We start from the raw sequence: 19020 nt of genomic DNA on the forward strand, positions 1-19020 counted from the left end.
ACATATAGATTGAACAATGTTTTAATTGCGTTAAAGGTGGTATGAACGCAATGTGATACAGAGCACTGTTCAATCTCTACCTACATCCCCTTATAAGTACAGATACTATTTTATATTGGTTCACCACGAAGAGTTGAATCAAAAATATTTCAAGATTGCGTAGATGATTGTAATGATCACATCCATTTGATTCGCAATGAGTAAGATTGAATCGTATATACCCCGACAGCCAAATAGATTTGAAACCGTTAAAAGTATTTAATTATTATTATTATTTATTATTATTTTTTTCCAGCCTAAATCACGAAGAACATTTTGCCTGCGTAAATAAACGTCTGCAGATGATACAATTACAAAGTAAACTTAAGCTTACAAAGTATACTTAAAGCTGAAAACACTAAATAACATTGTATATATAATTCTGCTGATACAGCGAAGGTATGTTTCTTATATAGCGATATCCAATGAAATTACATTGTTTTTGCATAGCACGTCCGGTTTTGCACTTCAATATTTTCATAATCAAACACATGGGGAATTACATATTATATAGTACAATACTCGACTGCATTTTGTATCTATTGGATCATCATCTTTGATTTCTTTAGAGGCACATATACGTCATAACCAGGGAATCTTCTCCACATCATCGACGACGGTTGTTCTGTCCCGTCATCTGTCATGTATTCGCCATTGAGGTTAGCACCGTAGCAATTTCTATACCACCAACCACCACGGTATTTGTCGACACAAGTCGTCCCACCATTCCTAGTACTGACGTCTCTATCGAAGGTGGAGAATGATGCACCGTCACGGTCGAAAATCAGGCCATCATCTGGATGGTAAAGGAGACAGTTAAGATTAATACTATCTAGCATGGGTATCTCACGTTTACAGATATAGATCAACGTTTTAGGCATTACTCTCATCATGTTTATTTGCTATAATTACTATTTTTATTTGCTTGTTAAGATTACTTTACACACTAACAAAACCAAAGTGAAGTGTAATATAAGTGAAATTCAAAATTTGGCATTGGTAGACAATACGTTCAACTACACTGTAAACATGTTTCTTTAATCTTTAACGTTGTCGAAATTACTCACAGGAGACGTTTCCAGAGAATCCACTCACAGAAAGTTTGTAGCTATTTGCTTCGTTGGCCACCTGGAATACCGAGTATTGTGCATACCCCTTTATCCCTGACCACGATTCTAGTTCAATACGCAGCATCCGCGGGCTAGTCGTCAGCAGGTGAAGCTGATCATTGCCTTTAAATTAGAGGAAAAGAAATATAAGATGGTATTATATAGCCTCTATATCATTTTACCGTTAATGTTGCAGAATAATAAAAAAAAACTTGTCATGCATGTCATTATGAAGCGGTCATCGTCGATTTTCAACATTTCGTTGATATGGGTCTAGAAATTAGTTATTTCCGAATTTGTTCCACAGTGAATTATAGTATTGCCTGATATTGTTTATGAGAGACACTGCGCAAGCCTTTTAAAAATAAATAATGTATATAGATGTATAGTACTGTTTTGTTCAATATACATTTGCACATATAATTTTATGTTATAAAATGTGCCTTAATTTTTAATTTACATGTTATCATCCCTGCGCTGCCAAATATCATTTTTACACACGGTTAAACATGAAGCTAAGTTGTGGTCTACATTTTTATTTCACATTTTAGGTGTTATAAGTAAGTTAAAAATGACTTCTACTGATACGTTTTAATTAATCCTGCATTTAATGTTATGGTAATCAACAAAATTAAAAATAAAATAAAATCATAAGTTACTGTAATTTTGAGTTTAAATCGTTTGAAATCATACTTCGGTGTTGTTTAACAGGTAGTTTTAAAAGGAATTAAATAATATGTGATCGGAAAATCAAGTTGTTATTCAATACAGGCCCCACTGACCACTTTCTTCGTAAACAAGGGTATTCATATTGACAATCATAATGTATTTTATGGAATAATCCCCGATTTATTTCCGTAAATTAATAAAACAGACTCCTTTAATATACAGTACAGTAAATACCGGTACCGGCAGTATCATCTTTAGCCCAATCATGGCGTTACAAATGGCATGTCCAAATAAAGAATTGTACATTACCCATATCGTCAGAAGTACATGTTATTTTTTAAACGCGACTTGTTTGACTTACCAATCCAAAAATCACCCGATTTGTCTCCAAAACCATTTTTGTAGTCTGCCCAATTGCGATAGAAGTCAACATCCCCATGTTCTCTTCGTTGTATTATCTTAATATTGACAAATACAATACAACATGGTTATATATAACTCTGGACCGGCTAAATCACTTCGTTATAAGCATAGTTCGTTTTACATATTTAACAATCATCCTAAATAAACATTGACGGGAAATGAACAATACTACGTTTTAACCATGAATTTGTTATAAACATGATTTACTATAAGCAAAAGTGTATGCAAAAGTTGATTAACGGATGCTTTATTTTTGAAATTTAAATCTAAATCAAAGATAAAAGCAACAAAGCGATCATCAAAATATGTACGCGTGTTTGTCAGAATTGCAAATTTCCTATCGCCAATGAGTATTCAGCTACCCTCATTACCCACACACGTACTAATACACACTGTATACATTAAAATTAAATGCTTGATAAACTAAAAAAAATCTGTCTACATAGAAATAAATATCTTTTCTATTCATTAATGACTTTGACGTACGTGCATTAATTTTTTCATATAACACATTGAAAAACAAAAGATAAAATCAAGAACCCTTCAAATAGTTAATAATCGAATTTCTGAAAAAGGTAGCTCTTTAGCATTGAAATCGGAATACGGACAATATCCACTATGCATAAAACTATAATATCCATATTAGTAATTTTTATTAATTTATTTGTTTACAGAAGAATTAAAATATACATACAACCCATGGAGCTTCTTTCGGGTCTGTGTTATTTTCATGGAAAAAAAAGAGTTCGAAAATTAATTAATATTTGAATGTATTTAAGCAATTTCACGATGTTTTGTAAGTTAATTGTGACTTCTATAGATATGTTTCATATGTATAAACATGCATAAGACATAAAATCAACAATTTCCACAGTCATAAATTCTATGATGCAACTGATGCTTACAATGTTTCAGACATATTTGCCCGTTCATTTGAAAAATATCTGCTGCTCAATTCATCAAATATTATCTTGACCTTTATGGTTTTTTAAATAAATCATAAATAGAAAAAAAATAGCAAGTAAAAATGTTCGCCAAGTAATGGCACTGTTATGTATTTGCTAATTCTAGCTATCCTAGTGGTTATTTAGTATGACATTATGATCAAGATCAGTGAAACGGTTTATTGATATACCCATGTTGTTACCATGTACAAGCGCCTAGTAGACCTTGAATAAAGGATTTTTAGTTGGACCGGATCTGGTATACGAGTCGTGTTAACAACAGGCACATATAACATTTTCTTATACTACATGTACATTCTAAATACCAAAGTGTAAGATGAGTAATATTTACGGTGAATCTTGGAGAAGAGCACACTTGAATCTGACACATTGGTGGCAATTCCTCCAAGAAATAATTGGTGGTATATGTCACATCTCTCTTCGAGTTTCGTGTACGAGAAAGACAAGCACTCCTTTTCCTCGTAGCATTTCATTGCACAAATTACACGATATCGTACTGCGTGGTGTGAATGTCCTGCATCTAAACCTAGATTTGTCGGTTCTACGCCGAATACTCTTCGAAACTTGCTCCACTCACATGTTTCTGTTGTAGCAGAGACGTCCATAGTTGTAAACAACAGAACGACGCACACTAATTTCATTGTATCAGATATTGCAAATGTCAATTTTATAAAACACTAAAATAATGATTAAGACATGCAGTGTTGATAGCGTACCGTGCGTTCAGTATTACGAAATAAGACTAAGAACCATTACGCTACTTCAATACTTATATTTTATAAGCTTACCATATGCTACTTGGAGACCATTCATTGGCTGTTAGTCTAAACATAACAATCAATCGACGCTATGACAATTTCTAATGACGTAACAATCATTTCGTTTATAGCAACGGGAAGAGCAGTGTGAATTATAGATACATCTTAAATGTAACAGTACCAGGGTGAGTGTATACTCTAACCGTAATAGACAAAAATTTTTATTTTAATGAGCAAAAGCAAAATAAGGAAGATGCCGGAGCTGCAATTGAAGGGAACGCTTTCTGTTGACTTTGGTGTATATATCCACAGTTGATCAACACGATAGCCTCTGACTATTTATAAGTCGCCTGCTTATAAACTACAGACTTCTCTAATAGCTTTTACAAATAGTACCTTTAAAGGCTAAATGAGGCGGCGTTTTGTTGTCATTTACTGAAAATGAAATCTTACAGATATTGCGCAATAAACATAGCTTGAAGAAAAAAATAATTAAACAGTTATATAACCAATTTTTGCTTGTTTATTAAAACGATATTTTGATGATAATTGTTAATTATTTTGTTGGATCCCCTCCTTCATTGAAAAGACACAAAAATGTACATACCCACAGGGGAAGTTATATCAATATGATCAGTGCCCTTCTATTGTCATTCAAAGCTATTACTTGATCCAATTTAACCTAGAATAATATGGTCGATGAGTGCGATAAAGTAGAGTACATTTTAAAGAACATCCTTTCTTTTCAAGTAATTCCCCGATATCATATTCTGATAACTCTAATCATCCCATCAAGGAACGTGTTATTATTCAACATGTAATCAGTGCATCAACGTCCTCGATAATCCAAGGGTTACTATCACTGTCGCTATATCCACTCCTTTGTCATAGTAAAACTAAAAATGAGCAGGTATTTTTTTAAATACCTTCATGTGCATTAAAAGATTCGAATAACGATTCAATGTGGTTGACTGTGTTGCTTTGAAGTTAGGCGTCGCTCTTCCTATGATATTCAAAGGAAATATCTGTCAGTTTATTTTCTTCTGAACTGGCTTCAGTTTTACTATGGTGTATAGAACGACAGTAATTTGAATCTGTGGAGTATTGGGGACGGTTCATCAACAATGTGATCCTTTTCTTTGCTTGTTGAGGATAATATAAAGCAATCTCTGTATCATTTCTTACGTTTTTCCCAGATTCGTTCTGGTCAGAAAGTGATGTAATGCTGCTATTTACAGATAGCGCAGATAATTCATCATTGGGTTGTGGAGCTTACTTTCATGGGGAGTGGGTCTACTTTCCTTGGCCTGAACATTGGGCTTGACAGAATTCGGGATATCACATTTTTGGAGTTTGTTCCAATAATCCTTGCAGTCTTAATATGGGGGCATCATCTAGTTAATAAGAAGATAATATTTAGCATTGATAATAGTGCATTAGTCAGTGTTCTAAATGCTCAGTATTCCAAGGATAGGAAATAATGGAACTTAAGCGCCCATTTGGATTAGAACTTTTGAATCATAACATAATGTTCACGGCAAAACATGTTCCGGGTTTTGAAATGTAGCGGAGTCGGTTCCGGTCGATGGCGCCTCAAGCTCAAGCTCATCCAGCTCAAATTCCATAGAATTGCTGTTATCAAGGATGAAGTAGATAGGTTTTTAAGGGCCTCTATTTCTAGCAATACTCATAGGTCATACAGCACAGGGTTGTCAGCATTCGATGAATTCAGGCTTACTCTTATATTTGTAGCATTGGGTTCCAATGCAGGGTACTGGGAAGCGTGAAACAACTCAGAATTTTTAGTAGGCAAAGTTCTTGAGGGGATGAAAAGACTAAAACATAGTGTAGATAATAGGCTACCTATTACAGGACCCATCCTAGCTCATATTGTTAAGGTTCTGCCATTAGTGTGTTTAAATAAATTTGAGGCCTTACTTTTTCAGCCAGCATTTACCATGACCTTTTAAATTTTTTTTTAGGTTGGTGAAGTTGTGCTTGTCTATGGGAAGTTATCCAAGCCATGTTGTAGGAAGGGGAGACTAAACATCGGTAAAGGACCAATATGGTCAAGTACACTTGAGATTTTCGAAAACAGACCAATCAGGAAAGGGAACTTTAATTCAACTAGGGATGTCTGATAATGAAAAGCCTTGGAAGCTTTTCTGAAGGTTAGACCACCTCTCACTACATATATATTTTGTTTTGTTTTACAAAAAGACTGCGTAGTGTTTTATTCAATGTTTCAGATTTGGCATTACAATCCTGGAGTGGCATGACTTGCAGTAACTTTCGGCACGGCTCCAGTTTCGCACAGGGGTGGGTCAACATTGGTAAACTTTAAATACCTGGGACTTCTGCCTAGACCCGGGAGAGACTTTTTGCGTTAGCGCATCGCACAAATACAGCTTGTCCAGATTATTTGTCCGCTGTTCCAGGGACAAATATTTTAGGATATGAACTACTGAACTTTGACCGCTGACACTCTCTTGAGTAGCAAGGGTCAGAGCATCTTGTAACCTCTTGAACTTGTGACCTTGAACTTGTGCCCTCTTGAACTTATGACCTTGAACTTGTGCACATTGAAACCTTGAACTTGTGAACTTTGAACTGGTGAACTTTAACCCTTTGAATTTGTGTGCTTTCTTTTAGGCTCGCAATGATAATTTCAGCAGCCCAATTTTAATCTTTGTAAAAATAGAACCGTGATCATTTACGCCACAATAATAGTAATGAATAAAAGTAAATAATATGTTTTCTTAGTTCTGTTTTATATTGGCCTTATCTTCGATAATTTGATAAATATCAAGATTGTTTTTATATGATTTTCGGCTTTCAAATTAAAAAATACCCCCATATGCACAGGATAAGAATTAACGGATTTTAACGAAAAAACGTTAGAAGATAATTCGTTACTGTTTGTCCCTTTAATGTGTATTCTCCATCGTTTTTTTGAGAGGGGTTTTAAAAGGTATTGCCCTCTGACCCCATTACATTTTTCACAAACCACTCACGTACAAGATAAACATGACGACGTGTTCGGTTGCAGTTTCCGATCGATACTAACGTTGTTTGATTACGGCAACACGGAGATGGCGTGATCGGAAACTAGCTCCGCCCAATTGTTACGTCGCCTAGCAACTGATGGCGTGATCGGAAACAAGTCCCGTCTTCCTCGAATCTGATTGATTAAACGGAAATAGCCGAGTCCGGATGTGTGCTAGCTTCCAGGGGTGTGTTAGTTCGAAATACTAATACACAGCTGAGCGAGGGTTTGGGAAAAAAGTAGGGAGCTAGTCTATTTATCCAAGTAACTTTTATTTAATGTAAATAAAGTAGAGGTAAATTAATATATTTTGTTAATTGCTTTGGATACTTGATGTAATATGTAAGATGCTCCGCCGTCGACTGAGCATAAGGGATACATATCATTTTAACAATAATTTATTTAATAATGTGTATATATATATGTCTGATTTGCACAAAACACACATACAATAATTTATGTTGCTTTTGGTGCATGCGCAATTAGTATTTCATTCCATGTAGGGCAAGTTTTTTTCGGGACACAATCAATTATTTTCATCCTAAAGTAAAATAAGAATTTCAGTCTTTTCAATGATGGTTACTTATGTAACTGAAGAAAAAAACATTCCGTCTGCTCCTGTTTTTGATAGAGGAAAATTCCATTCGGCAGCGGTTGATCATATCGTATGAATTCAATCTGTAACTTTTTTAAACAAAGCGCCTATTGCATTTTCTCATTTTCATTTAACATTCTTTTCATTTAATATTAATAAGTATCAACTGAACCATTGAAGGGCTATCAGAATGAGTCATACAATTCACAATCGTCGCAAACATTACATCTAATGGACATAGCCATATATACATAATGGGAGTATAGTCATTGGATGTCATAATTTGATAGAAAACACCTTTCTAATTCACTGTTATAAAATGTCAGCTGAAGTATAAAACATCTTACTGCCTGATCCACTTGGAATTTTTTTTATCAGTATATATCCATCTCTTTGGTACGGCGACGTCCGAGGGTACTTCGTTTAGTTTGACTTCATCTTCACTTCCGAACAGCTGTTCGATGTTAGAATAATCTGTCAAACATGGGTTGTCATTACTGCCAATAAAACAACAGCATTTTAATTTTACTCAACACCAAATAATCGCTAGTACATGCATTAATCCACAAGAATCAACGTTCATGTATAGCATTTTGAATCTGGAGGGACGATAACGCATTCCATAATATATTGCCTTTTTTCTCTTCATTCGTTACTGAAATTAAGGAATCACATTAATGTATACCTTTTCAAGTCGTCACATTCCTTCCAGATCATCATTTTGGTTCCATTTAGAAATTTCCATCGTGCTGTCATTGTCATGAAATGCCTGAAAATATGTTTTAATCTATTAAAGGGACATGAACCTTAAATAATTTGTTCTGTATGCTTAGATATTGTTTTCAGATGATTATTGAATATTTTATTACAATCTAAAACGACAGGAAAAGTGGGGAATACCTACCTCAAAATGATAAAAATAGACCGTCATATTCTATTTTTAGCACACAAAACGAAAGTTGGCCGAAAGCGAGGTTATAATAAACAACAACCTTGCTGACGTGACAAGGAATATTAGTTTTCCACATTTTAAAAGTATTTTCTAATTTACGATGGTTGACAAACGACGTTTAAGCCATATTTGGTATGAAAAAAATTGTATTTAGCGTAAGAATAATTAGTCAAATGTCAAACGATACTTTTCATTCGACCATGACAGGGCACCGCGAAGGGAGGTTCCTAACTTATTGCACATATGTACTTCACGCAAGTATAAAGTGGGGAGTTGCTCCCGTCTATTGCATTTCAGCGATCCATTTATATTTATCTACTTTCCCAATCACGCACGTTACGGACTCTTGACGTACACTGTTGGAATTCGTTTGTGTTGGCTTCATCCACATTTTTGACCCACGATTTTGTTTCACGCAATTTTATTTGTGCAGTGCATTGTAGGAGGTCACTAAAGTTCAACACTACTACAATATCGTTACAAAATTCGACCGGGCCGGTTCAAAATACAGAAAGATGGAATTTCCATTATAATATATTATTTGACACATTTGCACAATAACTGATATATATTACTTAGTAAGATATCTGACACGTCTTAAATATGTATTTTACTCAAATTTACATGATTTATTTAGGTTCATGTCCCTTTTAAGTTTTATTAACGTTACTCGATGCTCACAATCAAATTTAGTCGTTCTATTCTTCTGTGTTTGCTATCGTAGATTCATTTTAATTTTTCATATTATGCTTTATCAAACGTAGACACTTGTGCAAACTAGATTTCTTACTTACTGTAGCAAATTGACCCGACAGAAGAAAGTGGGGTCTTTCCGATGGTCCTTTCGCAGTAGTCTTATTAGCTTAGCTATACTCTTTTCCTCGTTATAGCATTGCTTAGTTAATTGCCCGTGAACACTACAACATTATTTAAGATTCATAAAATTAATCGTATTCGTAACAACTAATGGTCTAAAATGTAATGTTGATGTATTATATTATGCAACAATTTAAAACGCATGGGATAAATACCAATATCTGCATTTCAGTTTCCCAAATCGTAAAAAAATGTCACCTTTGTGAATTGCAAGTAGGTTATCAAAATTGAATTGGGATAGGTATCATGCAAATTCATTTTGATCCCGTAAAAATGTAAAAATAACTCAATGCGTATGACTTAGTTTTACCAGAGTTGATAATTACAACCATGATTGAAAGTGAATAATGCCATTCGAGTTATAGATGACGGTATAAAATTTAACTTCACTTTTAGTATAACAGTGGAGAGCTTATATGTTGACATATATATGTAACAACATAATAAGAATAATAAGAAGGGATTATTCTGTCCCGGGGATGATCACACTCATACTTGTAATACTTATATAATAGATGTACCATGCAACTGTAAATGTTACTTAGATATTGAATCATAGTCAGAGTTATTGCGTACCTATTTGGCACTGAGAGAATAAAGAAACACTTGTATAATTGTTAAAAGCAAACATCTTGTTCCTAGTCAATTGAAACCTAACGATGGCTGCCACGCAAGAGTACATTAGTATCTAACAAAGTCGTCCAAATACTTGGGTTTTTAAGTGTTCCGATGAGGCTTGTTGCTTATATTCTCCGGAGGAGTTCTGTGTATCTCACTGGAAGTTGTTGGAGTAAGGTATTTCTGATATCGCACTAGGAATTTTAGGTGGTCGTACGTGTTGTGACGTATCCAGATGTTGACTTTCTTGAGGTGTTACAGAAATAGTTTCTCGGAATAGACAAAAATGGTTTTCGCTAGGGATATGATCGTCCTCGTCGAAGAGCAAAGTATCGTCGTATGCAAGAGTTTCCCTCTGCGATCGAGCGGAATGGGTAAACGGGACTTTAAACAAGTTAACCAACCCTCTTCTTCGAAAACGACTGCTCATGCGAGAAACCGATGTGACATACTCACGAACCACTTGTTCCAGTTGTCGTTCACGTTTCATGACATCCGCTGCAAAAATAACTCCGACTTTTGCAGAGGGTCTCCAGAGCTTTATTCGCATGTGTGATGCTGGATTTTACAGAGAGACGCTAATTGATGACATCCGGATGTTGTACGTTCTACTGCCTTGTCAATGTCCTTGTCCACAGTGCACAACAGCTTTGAGTTGATAGGTTAACGAGTGGTCTAATTTGATATGAAGCGACGTAAGAAGTCCTTCCATAATGTTTCATGGGATTATTATGCGATCGCGCCCTGGTTCAAATGGTACGTCTTTCTTCGCAACTAGCAGACCATCTTGGGCGATCGAAGCACACTGAAGATACCGTTTGACGTCTTTGAAGTTGAAGATATCCTTTGAAGTTTCTTGGACGGTCGTGTTCCTTGTTTCAGGTGAGCATATGTGCGTCTTAAGTCTGAATATTCACCCTGAATCGATATCCAAGCGGATATGCTGATGAATGAAAGCTTTACAGAGTCGTTCAACACATCTTAAACACTTATGTGACGTACTACAGAGCCTTGACGAATGAACAAACAAATTTGACAGTTTGGCTCTTCACATTCAGCGGCTACATGTCTGATAGAGATTTGGTAGCGACTGGCTGTGGTCAAGAATGTAGCAACTCGTGGGCTCACCGAAAATGCACCACGGCATAACTTCTCGTAAGCAAGCATGCATGGTTTGTTGAAAGAATGCATGTTGGTGTAGTTGACGGGATGATGTAAGGACTGATATGTTTTTTCGCCGATGCGATCTCCAGGGCCTCAATTTCACACGGAATTCATTGACTTTGATTCTTTGTCGTAGTTTAGCCCTAAAGAACCCGGCAAGAAGTAGCTTGTTTTTGCGCGTGGCGTATAAGGTTGCTCCTAGTCTTATACATTTGACCGCGCCATCGGTTACTATACACACATGTTCGTTATCGCGTGGTAATGTTACAGATATTTGAGTTTAGAGCAGCCTTTGCAGTACGGAAGGCAGCCAACAGTTCATCAGACCACGAAATGGTGTCTTTGACTCTCTACCGGTGATAGCATTGTCCAGGTGCGAGATCAAAATAAAACAATTTTGCAAGACCCGTGCAAGAACCTTATATGCTCCTATAAAAGAGCGTAGTTCAGTGACAGTTGTAGGTGGTTCACACGAGGCCAGTGGAGCGACTCAGTGCGTAGCTGCTCTAATCGTCACTTGACGCCAAATACATCCGAGTATGGTTATTTCCTTCGGGGCAACTACAGTTTTGGCTATAGAGAGGTTCAATCCAGCCTTTTGTAATGCGTCAAGTAACCGTTCGAAGTTTGTTAGTAAGTCTTCATTCGTGTCTTTACCACAAAAGAGATCATCCGTTACTTTTGCAACAACTCCTTCTGTACAAGATGACCGATAACACGGCATGTCAACTCTTCTAAGGCTGGTTCGGAACCAGGCATACCCATGGCAGACCGGGCATACACGCAGACACCTCGATACGGAGTGACTACACCACAATGTTTCATTGATGCTTTTTCAAGCGGTATTTGGTAGAAAGATTTTGTTAGGTCTCTGTTACAGCGATATATTTCCACTGAGCAATTTGTCTCAACGTTGAATCCACATCGAGCATAAGTGAAGGCTGGGGTTTACTGTAGCAGCCTACATCTGCGAACGCTGTAACCAATCGAAAGCCTCCGTTTTTTATGAGGAAAGATGGGTTTATATACTCAACGTTAACACCCACATCCTCAGGGAGGCAAAAAACACTCAAACCCTTGGAACTTGTTTTGAAGCTGATCCAGTTGGTTTCTTGAATACTGCGGCATTCGGCCCTTCCGCTGAGGGGGTTGTACGGGGCCCATATTAGCATGCGCTTTTAATGGGCCAGCAGCTACATTGTAACCGGAGAACAAAGGGTTGAACACACTGTAATACTTTATTACCACGTCTTGAGAATGCGATTTCGTGTCCGCGGAAAGGATATTGTCAGGGTCCAAGCGTACGACGTCAGATTATTTAGGGTTTCCAGCCTGGTTTTTGGCAATTCTGTCGTGACCGGTTCGGAGAATTTTGCATAGATGATCGTTTCGTTTGATGGTTCATGGCTCAGATGTGAGATTTGGGATTTTGATACTTCCCGCTACATTTGATACCAGAGACAAAGACGGCCATGAACGCTCTTCATTGATCGCATTGTGAGGCTCTATGGAGAAGGTATCATCAGATGTCGCGATACCATTGGATAGTTTCACCTCGAGAAATTCGCCGGGCCGTACAGTGGTCGCTTCTGTGACTGGAGCGCGAACGACCTGTGCCCGTCGGATGAATTGATTGTTAGAACCGGATTGCTGAGGGTCATAATTATATGTTTAATCATCGCCTGTAACCACTTGGTGTCGGGAAGGTCGGATTGAGACGTCATTTTTCTCCATAAAGGGAATACCAACAAGAACATCAGTTTTGATATTGTCCACAACCAGCCATTCAAAACACAGTCAAAAGCCGTTGTGTTGGAATAAAAAGCGTGTTTCGCCGACTGCGTGTAATGGAGAGACCGTCAGCTTGGCTTACAGACTGTGACGATTTAGTGACAGTCACGCCTAGCGTCTCACTTGCAGAAGAACGTATCTTGTTGCCCGTCACCCCGCTGGCAATGGTTAAACGTACAGTGTTGTGCTTGTAAAACACATCGAGATACGGTGACTGGCGAATCTGTACTCGATTGATGTGTACTTCAATTTCCGTGTCATATTCTTCTTAGGATGCGACGTAGGTCCCTATCACGCTGCGAGCTTTAGCGAGGTATTTCCGATCAATCGGAGGTAGAAATGTGCATTTACTGAGATAATGGTTGTTACGGCGGCCTCCAGTCTTACACAGGGGACATGTTTAAGAAGACGAACTAGTACGCGGAGCGGTCTTTGGTGTAAATCCTAGGACCTGAGACCGAGTGTTCGATATAGCTGCTCTCATGACATTGGCATCATCACTAGCGCACGTATTTCATCCAACAAAGAGTCTAGAGCCTGCGATATCTCGGGTTTAATTGAAGCGAGAGTCCAAGTGCGCAACTCGTTCCCATACCTCTGTTTGACAAGACGAGGGAGTTCAGGATTTGTTTAAGTCATGTTAGAACAGCCAAGTTTTCAATTGTGGGGGATAGTTCTTCATCATCATCGACTTCCTGGTCGTGATGGGTGATGCCCATGTCCCGCCGAAGTAAGTCATCTTCAATGAACGTGGTTATTCTTTTAAATAGGTCTTCATACCTTTCATTAGCTTCAAGTTAAATAGTAGCGAAATCGATAAAATGATCGGCTGTGGATTGAAAAACCAAAATGAAGGCGTATTGTCTGCTAAGGGAACCCCAACGACGTAGTCAACAAAACCTCTACGCGGTGTATCTCTGGACGTTTTCTGCCATTGTGTCTCCTCGACTAGGAATGGGGCGAAATTAGCATCTAGTGATAACGTAAAAATCAGATTTTGCCACCATTTTCAAAAAAGTTTATTGTTTCAACTCTACTAAGGCACCACTGTTTTGGTGCTCTGTTCATCGCCATTTTTGATTTAGTTGATTTACGCTGTAACACACTCGTTTGCGACCGGGGTATAAATCAAATACGCAGTAATTACCCACTGTTAAGATGTTCATCTGTTTGTTGATGGTAAGGTGTGAGTACGAAACTCGCTGCCACCACGCTAATATTAGGCCGAACTCGGGAGACATATCACAACACAACACGTGAGGTAAATGGCGGAAGTTGTAATGGAGGCGACAATAACAAACAGAGCCGAGTCCGGATAATCCGGACTTACATACTAATATAAATACTGGCGGATGAACGTAAAAGGCGATTAAATTAAGGAATTTATCTATTCTCTTCTGTTGAGCGCGCACCTCTCTGTAGGCCTTGGGTTCTGTCCACTGGCTAAGACACAAAGGTTTAAAAAAATATCAGTTTCTGCTCCTGCTTAGCGCTCAGCATATTTGAAATATGACAACTGGTTCGACCGTTGTCAGTATAATGTGACTGAGTGGTGTGTTGTGCTTGGTTTCTTTGGCGACATGATTCAGTGATTCAACACTATAAAAAGGATTCCACTATACGAGGGGACCCAACACAAATATACCGAAGTCTCCCGAAACACACATCGCACACTTCATACGTGGGAGGTCGTCCTTAAATGTCCCTGGCTGTAAGCAGAACGGAAATATGATAAATCATATCCCCGTTTTCTGGTGCCGTCATTACCTAATACATAGACACTCTAATGGGACTAAAATGTAACTTCCAAAGTCTTTGTTTAAAAAAGTCATTTATGTATTCTCAAAACAGCATCTAAATATGTATTTTATCTTTGATCGTCCACAGTTCATTTGCGACAACACATTCAATTTTTTTTTTTTGAATTCCTGAAATTATTTGTTATTGTTAAATAAATTGTATTTCTTCGGTGCGCTGGGTTGTAATTGTGGACTATTACACTAGTTCCAGTAAACTTTTAATTAACACTTGAATATGTGAAAACCAATGTTGCTGTGATTCAATATACATATCTGTTCCTATACCGGTATATCTGTTCCTTCTGGACCATTTCCCATTTTTCCTTATATCCACTTGAAGTTAATCCCAGGACTATAAAGCTGGCATCATCTGCATAATCATCAGCTATTACTCTGTAAACGTCATCATTGCTATTGCTGAAATGATAAAAGAAATAACAGTATTAGCTTGACTCATCTCATCAATAATGTATTAATCGAAATTACAACCTGTAATAATATAGGTTTATTTGTCAGCTAATTCCGTATTGTCCCTATTATTAGGCCAAGGTCTATGATATTGGCCCGAGGCCATAGGCCGAGAGCTAATGTAACAGACCGAGGCCTAATAACCATGGACAATATGGAATTAGTATAAACTTTATTTATTTTGCATCGATTGAGAAACAATTTATGCAACTTATGTTAATCACTCTCGATGGCCCGGATGTAGGCGCGCGAGAGGTCTTAGTGTAAGAGGAAACCAGATGACTGGAGAAAACCCATGGGATCGGTCATGCGACCCCTAACCTTTTCACGTCCGTGCCGGGGATCGAACCCCGGCCGGCTAGGTGACAGGCGAGCAGCTTCACCACTACACCACCTGGCAATATGGAATTAGAAGATTAATGATAGTTTTTTTTTAAACTACTCTATTCATCAATAACAATCTCAAGTTCATAAATACAAAGAACACACTGATTAGGTTTACCAAATTTAAATCAAGATGAAGTTAAATTGATTTCTTGAAACATTTCTTGAAACATGACATTCAGACATTCGATCTTTTTCATGCTAAGACAACACATTTATGTCTGCCAGGGCTACCTCGGTTCCAGCTTTAAATCTGTTAAAAAGTGATACCGATGAATACGTTTTTATTTCGGGAAGGAGTTTAACAACACGTTTAAGGCTAAAATACCTAGTTAAGTATGCACGTTGATAATACAGTAAAACCCCTCTAACTCGAACCCGGATTCCTCGAATACCCCCTATATGTAGTTTTAACGTGAAACACGTGCTATTCCTACCGTGGCATACCCCTGTGGTTGTCTGTTGCCATTGAGGCGTCTTCAAACTATGCTAGTCGGAACACCCGTCGTGTCCTCTATTCACCTTGATGAGTTTAGAAAATTTCCGGATGCCGTTGCGTGCGTTCGATTGGCGCGCTTTCAATAGTGGCCCAGTTTATCTCGTATTGGCCCAGTTTGTCGATATTGGCCCAGTTTTGTTATGATACTGACAGAATAGTTTTTATATATTGTTACCAATATGAAAGTAGTTCATTAATAAGAAGAAGTTTTAGGTAGACAAATTAAAGAATAGAAAGTATATAATATCCTAATTTGTATTTACTTGGGGTATGAAACAAATCTTGTTTACCAAATCTTGGTTAATCCGCGAAGCAGATTCAAACAAAATTCATTTCATAACCAGATGAAATTAAAGAACATTAACACCAATGCTTATAATTAAATTTCCAAACTGCTTGATAAAGTAAAATATGATTACACGCGCGATTCCATCGATTTTTTAAGGGATTTTTTTCTAAAACAATACGCAATGTCAATGTGTCTATTGTGACGACACAATGACGTCTGACCTTTGAACCATTCTCGGATTATTTTTTTCATAGTGGTATAAAAAAAAAGAATTGGCCATTCAGAAAGCCAGGATAAGTATGAAACAGAGAAAAAAAATTAAACATTATACAGGCACAAATTAATGAACATATTAGATCGAGAAACAAACTTAACTAGTTATTCATCTAAAGATATTCGTGTATATATTAGGTATAGGTAAATATACCTTGTTGCCTCCGTATTTTCCAATCGCTGTCGAAGTGTTTCCAATCCATGTAGGTATCCACATAGGTTTCTCAAGACATTGCTATAGAACATCAATGATAATGTTGTACAGCATAGTTACACATAGATTATGTATGCATTATGATATATTTTACCAGTGATTTACACTACCTAGTCATATTCGTCGAGTTGTTATAAACTACCGAACTTTGTCTATCATTCCAGGGTCCTTGGAAATAACAGAAATCCACATTCACAAAGTGGTCGTAACTGGTGACTATGATATTTTCTATTCTTCATGAACCTAAATCGCTCTGCATTCATATATATATATAATTTATTTCATTTAAGGGCCTGATATAGATTACGCAAATCTTATATCAAATTCGATTAGGTTATTGCATGTTGATGAATACATTTAACGTTGACAAAGCAAACAGTTACTTACTTAGGACCATTCACAGAAGCATTGTCTTTAGTTGTAATACAAAATTTGGATTTCGTTTCAGACTCAGGCCTTGGGACGCCTCTGTTTCGTGCGTACCTGAAAAAAAATTAATAACTCATATGCACAAATATCTATATACCTTGCCAATTAAAAAAGGGAAATTTATTATATCATTTTTATCATATAACTCCCGTCCCGTCGGTGTATTGATATATGGAACATGTTTTTTTGACGTCTTTCTGAACGACGTAATGATGTAATACGCATTTTTTTTGTGCAATTATTGGGGTGGGGTAAATATGACGTCATCAGGCTAGATTAGAAATAACAGCAAAACAGAATATAAATGTTAAACAGTCTATTTGGTGATTGCAGAAATATTCATTATATTCAACACAATAACGCGCGTTATTAATTTTGTCTGCAATGCTTGAGGAATTATGTAGGACCATAAATCCCTCAATAAGGCAGTTTAATTCTTGAATTTTCATCACTGCATATGGTATATCATTTTGTCAGTGAGAGTAGTCTCAACATATCTAGGTCATATCTAGCGCATGGGAACAAAGGGGGTAGTCGAGTTTCTTTGACTCCGTAATAAAGCATTAATTTAAACAATAACTATTTGAAAGTACAGCTAAGGCATATGTCGTTATACGTGTTATGTAACTCTTGACCGTACTTTCAAATCTTTATTTTTTAATTTAATGCTTTATTTTTAGGTTAGACTCTCCGACCACATGTGCATAGAAGTGCCACAGTATACGTTTCGGAACTCACAACACCAACAAATGATTCCTTGTTATCTATGTATTTGTCTCACACTGGCATTAGGATGTTTCCATTTTGAACAAATAATGTTTTGGATGTAAATTATATTGAAATAAATATTTTTAAGCAATGAATATGTAAGGAATTATTTTTATTTTTTTGTTGTTGTTTACTGGTGTGTAAACTGCATATATTGGACAGATATTTCAGATGACGCATGTTGTAATATCTGTCCAACAGATGCAGTTTACACACCAGTAAACAGCAAAAAAATAAAATCATTCGTTATATATATATTTCAAGCGACTATGTCTTTTAAAGTCAATGTTCCAATAAAATAAAACTTGGTTTTTCAACGTTAAACGATTGACGTAACAGCCGTGTCATTGGTGGAATCCTTGAACAGCTGGCTCCAATTTGGCGGGAAATGTTGTCAAGTTCAGAAAGTACACAAAATATAGTTCAACAATAACACTATCTTTTTCACTCCATTGATGCAATATTTCTCAAACATTTTGTTTTCGTAAATATAATTTAAGATATTCATTACATTCAATATGTTTAATTGAAGGATAGAAAAATCAGAAAAAATAAGATAAATCTGTTGCGCATTGACACTACTTGCGGAAGTCAGCCTTCCGGTGTATGTATTATTTCGAAGCAACCGACTGCGTGTACACAAGTGTAAATGATTTCCCAGTTGGTAAGGTTATATTGGCAAAGAAAAAACGGGAATGTAAATACAGGGTTACGATTATGACGACTATTTTGCAACACTACCAGAAACCCTATGTCATCCAATCAAATGGTTCCGTCTTACTTGGTATTGAAAGGTAGCTTTTGGTATAACTCAGATTCTGATTCTTCTGCAGCTTGCGTTGTTTTGGGAGCACGTGTATCATCTCCCGAGTGTACTGCCGCTTTGTCGTTT

The 19020-nt window shown here is 36.9% G+C and overlaps 1 protein-coding gene across 1 annotated transcript; it reads right to left on the minus strand.

Moving 5' to 3' along the window:
- Positions 1 to 7439: 7439 nt before the first annotated feature.
- On the minus strand, positions 7440 to 18149 carry LOC138327244 (uncharacterized). Its single transcript, XM_069273220.1, has 7 exons — positions 18142 to 18149; positions 17319 to 17414; positions 16872 to 16952; positions 15090 to 15221; positions 9351 to 9473; positions 8290 to 8373; positions 7440 to 8101 (listed from the first exon to the last, which is right to left on the minus strand). The coding sequence occupies exons 1-7, from the start codon at positions 18147 to 18149 to the stop codon at positions 7948 to 7950; spliced, it is 678 nt and encodes a 225-aa protein (XP_069129321.1). The 3' UTR covers positions 7440 to 7947.
- Between the last annotated feature and the right edge of the window lie 871 nt (positions 18150 to 19020).

Source organism: Argopecten irradians, chromosome 7 (assembly GCF_041381155.1).
Source record: "Argopecten irradians isolate NY chromosome 7, Ai_NY, whole genome shotgun sequence".
Lineage (NCBI taxonomy): Eukaryota > Metazoa > Mollusca > Bivalvia > Pectinida > Pectinidae > Argopecten > Argopecten irradians.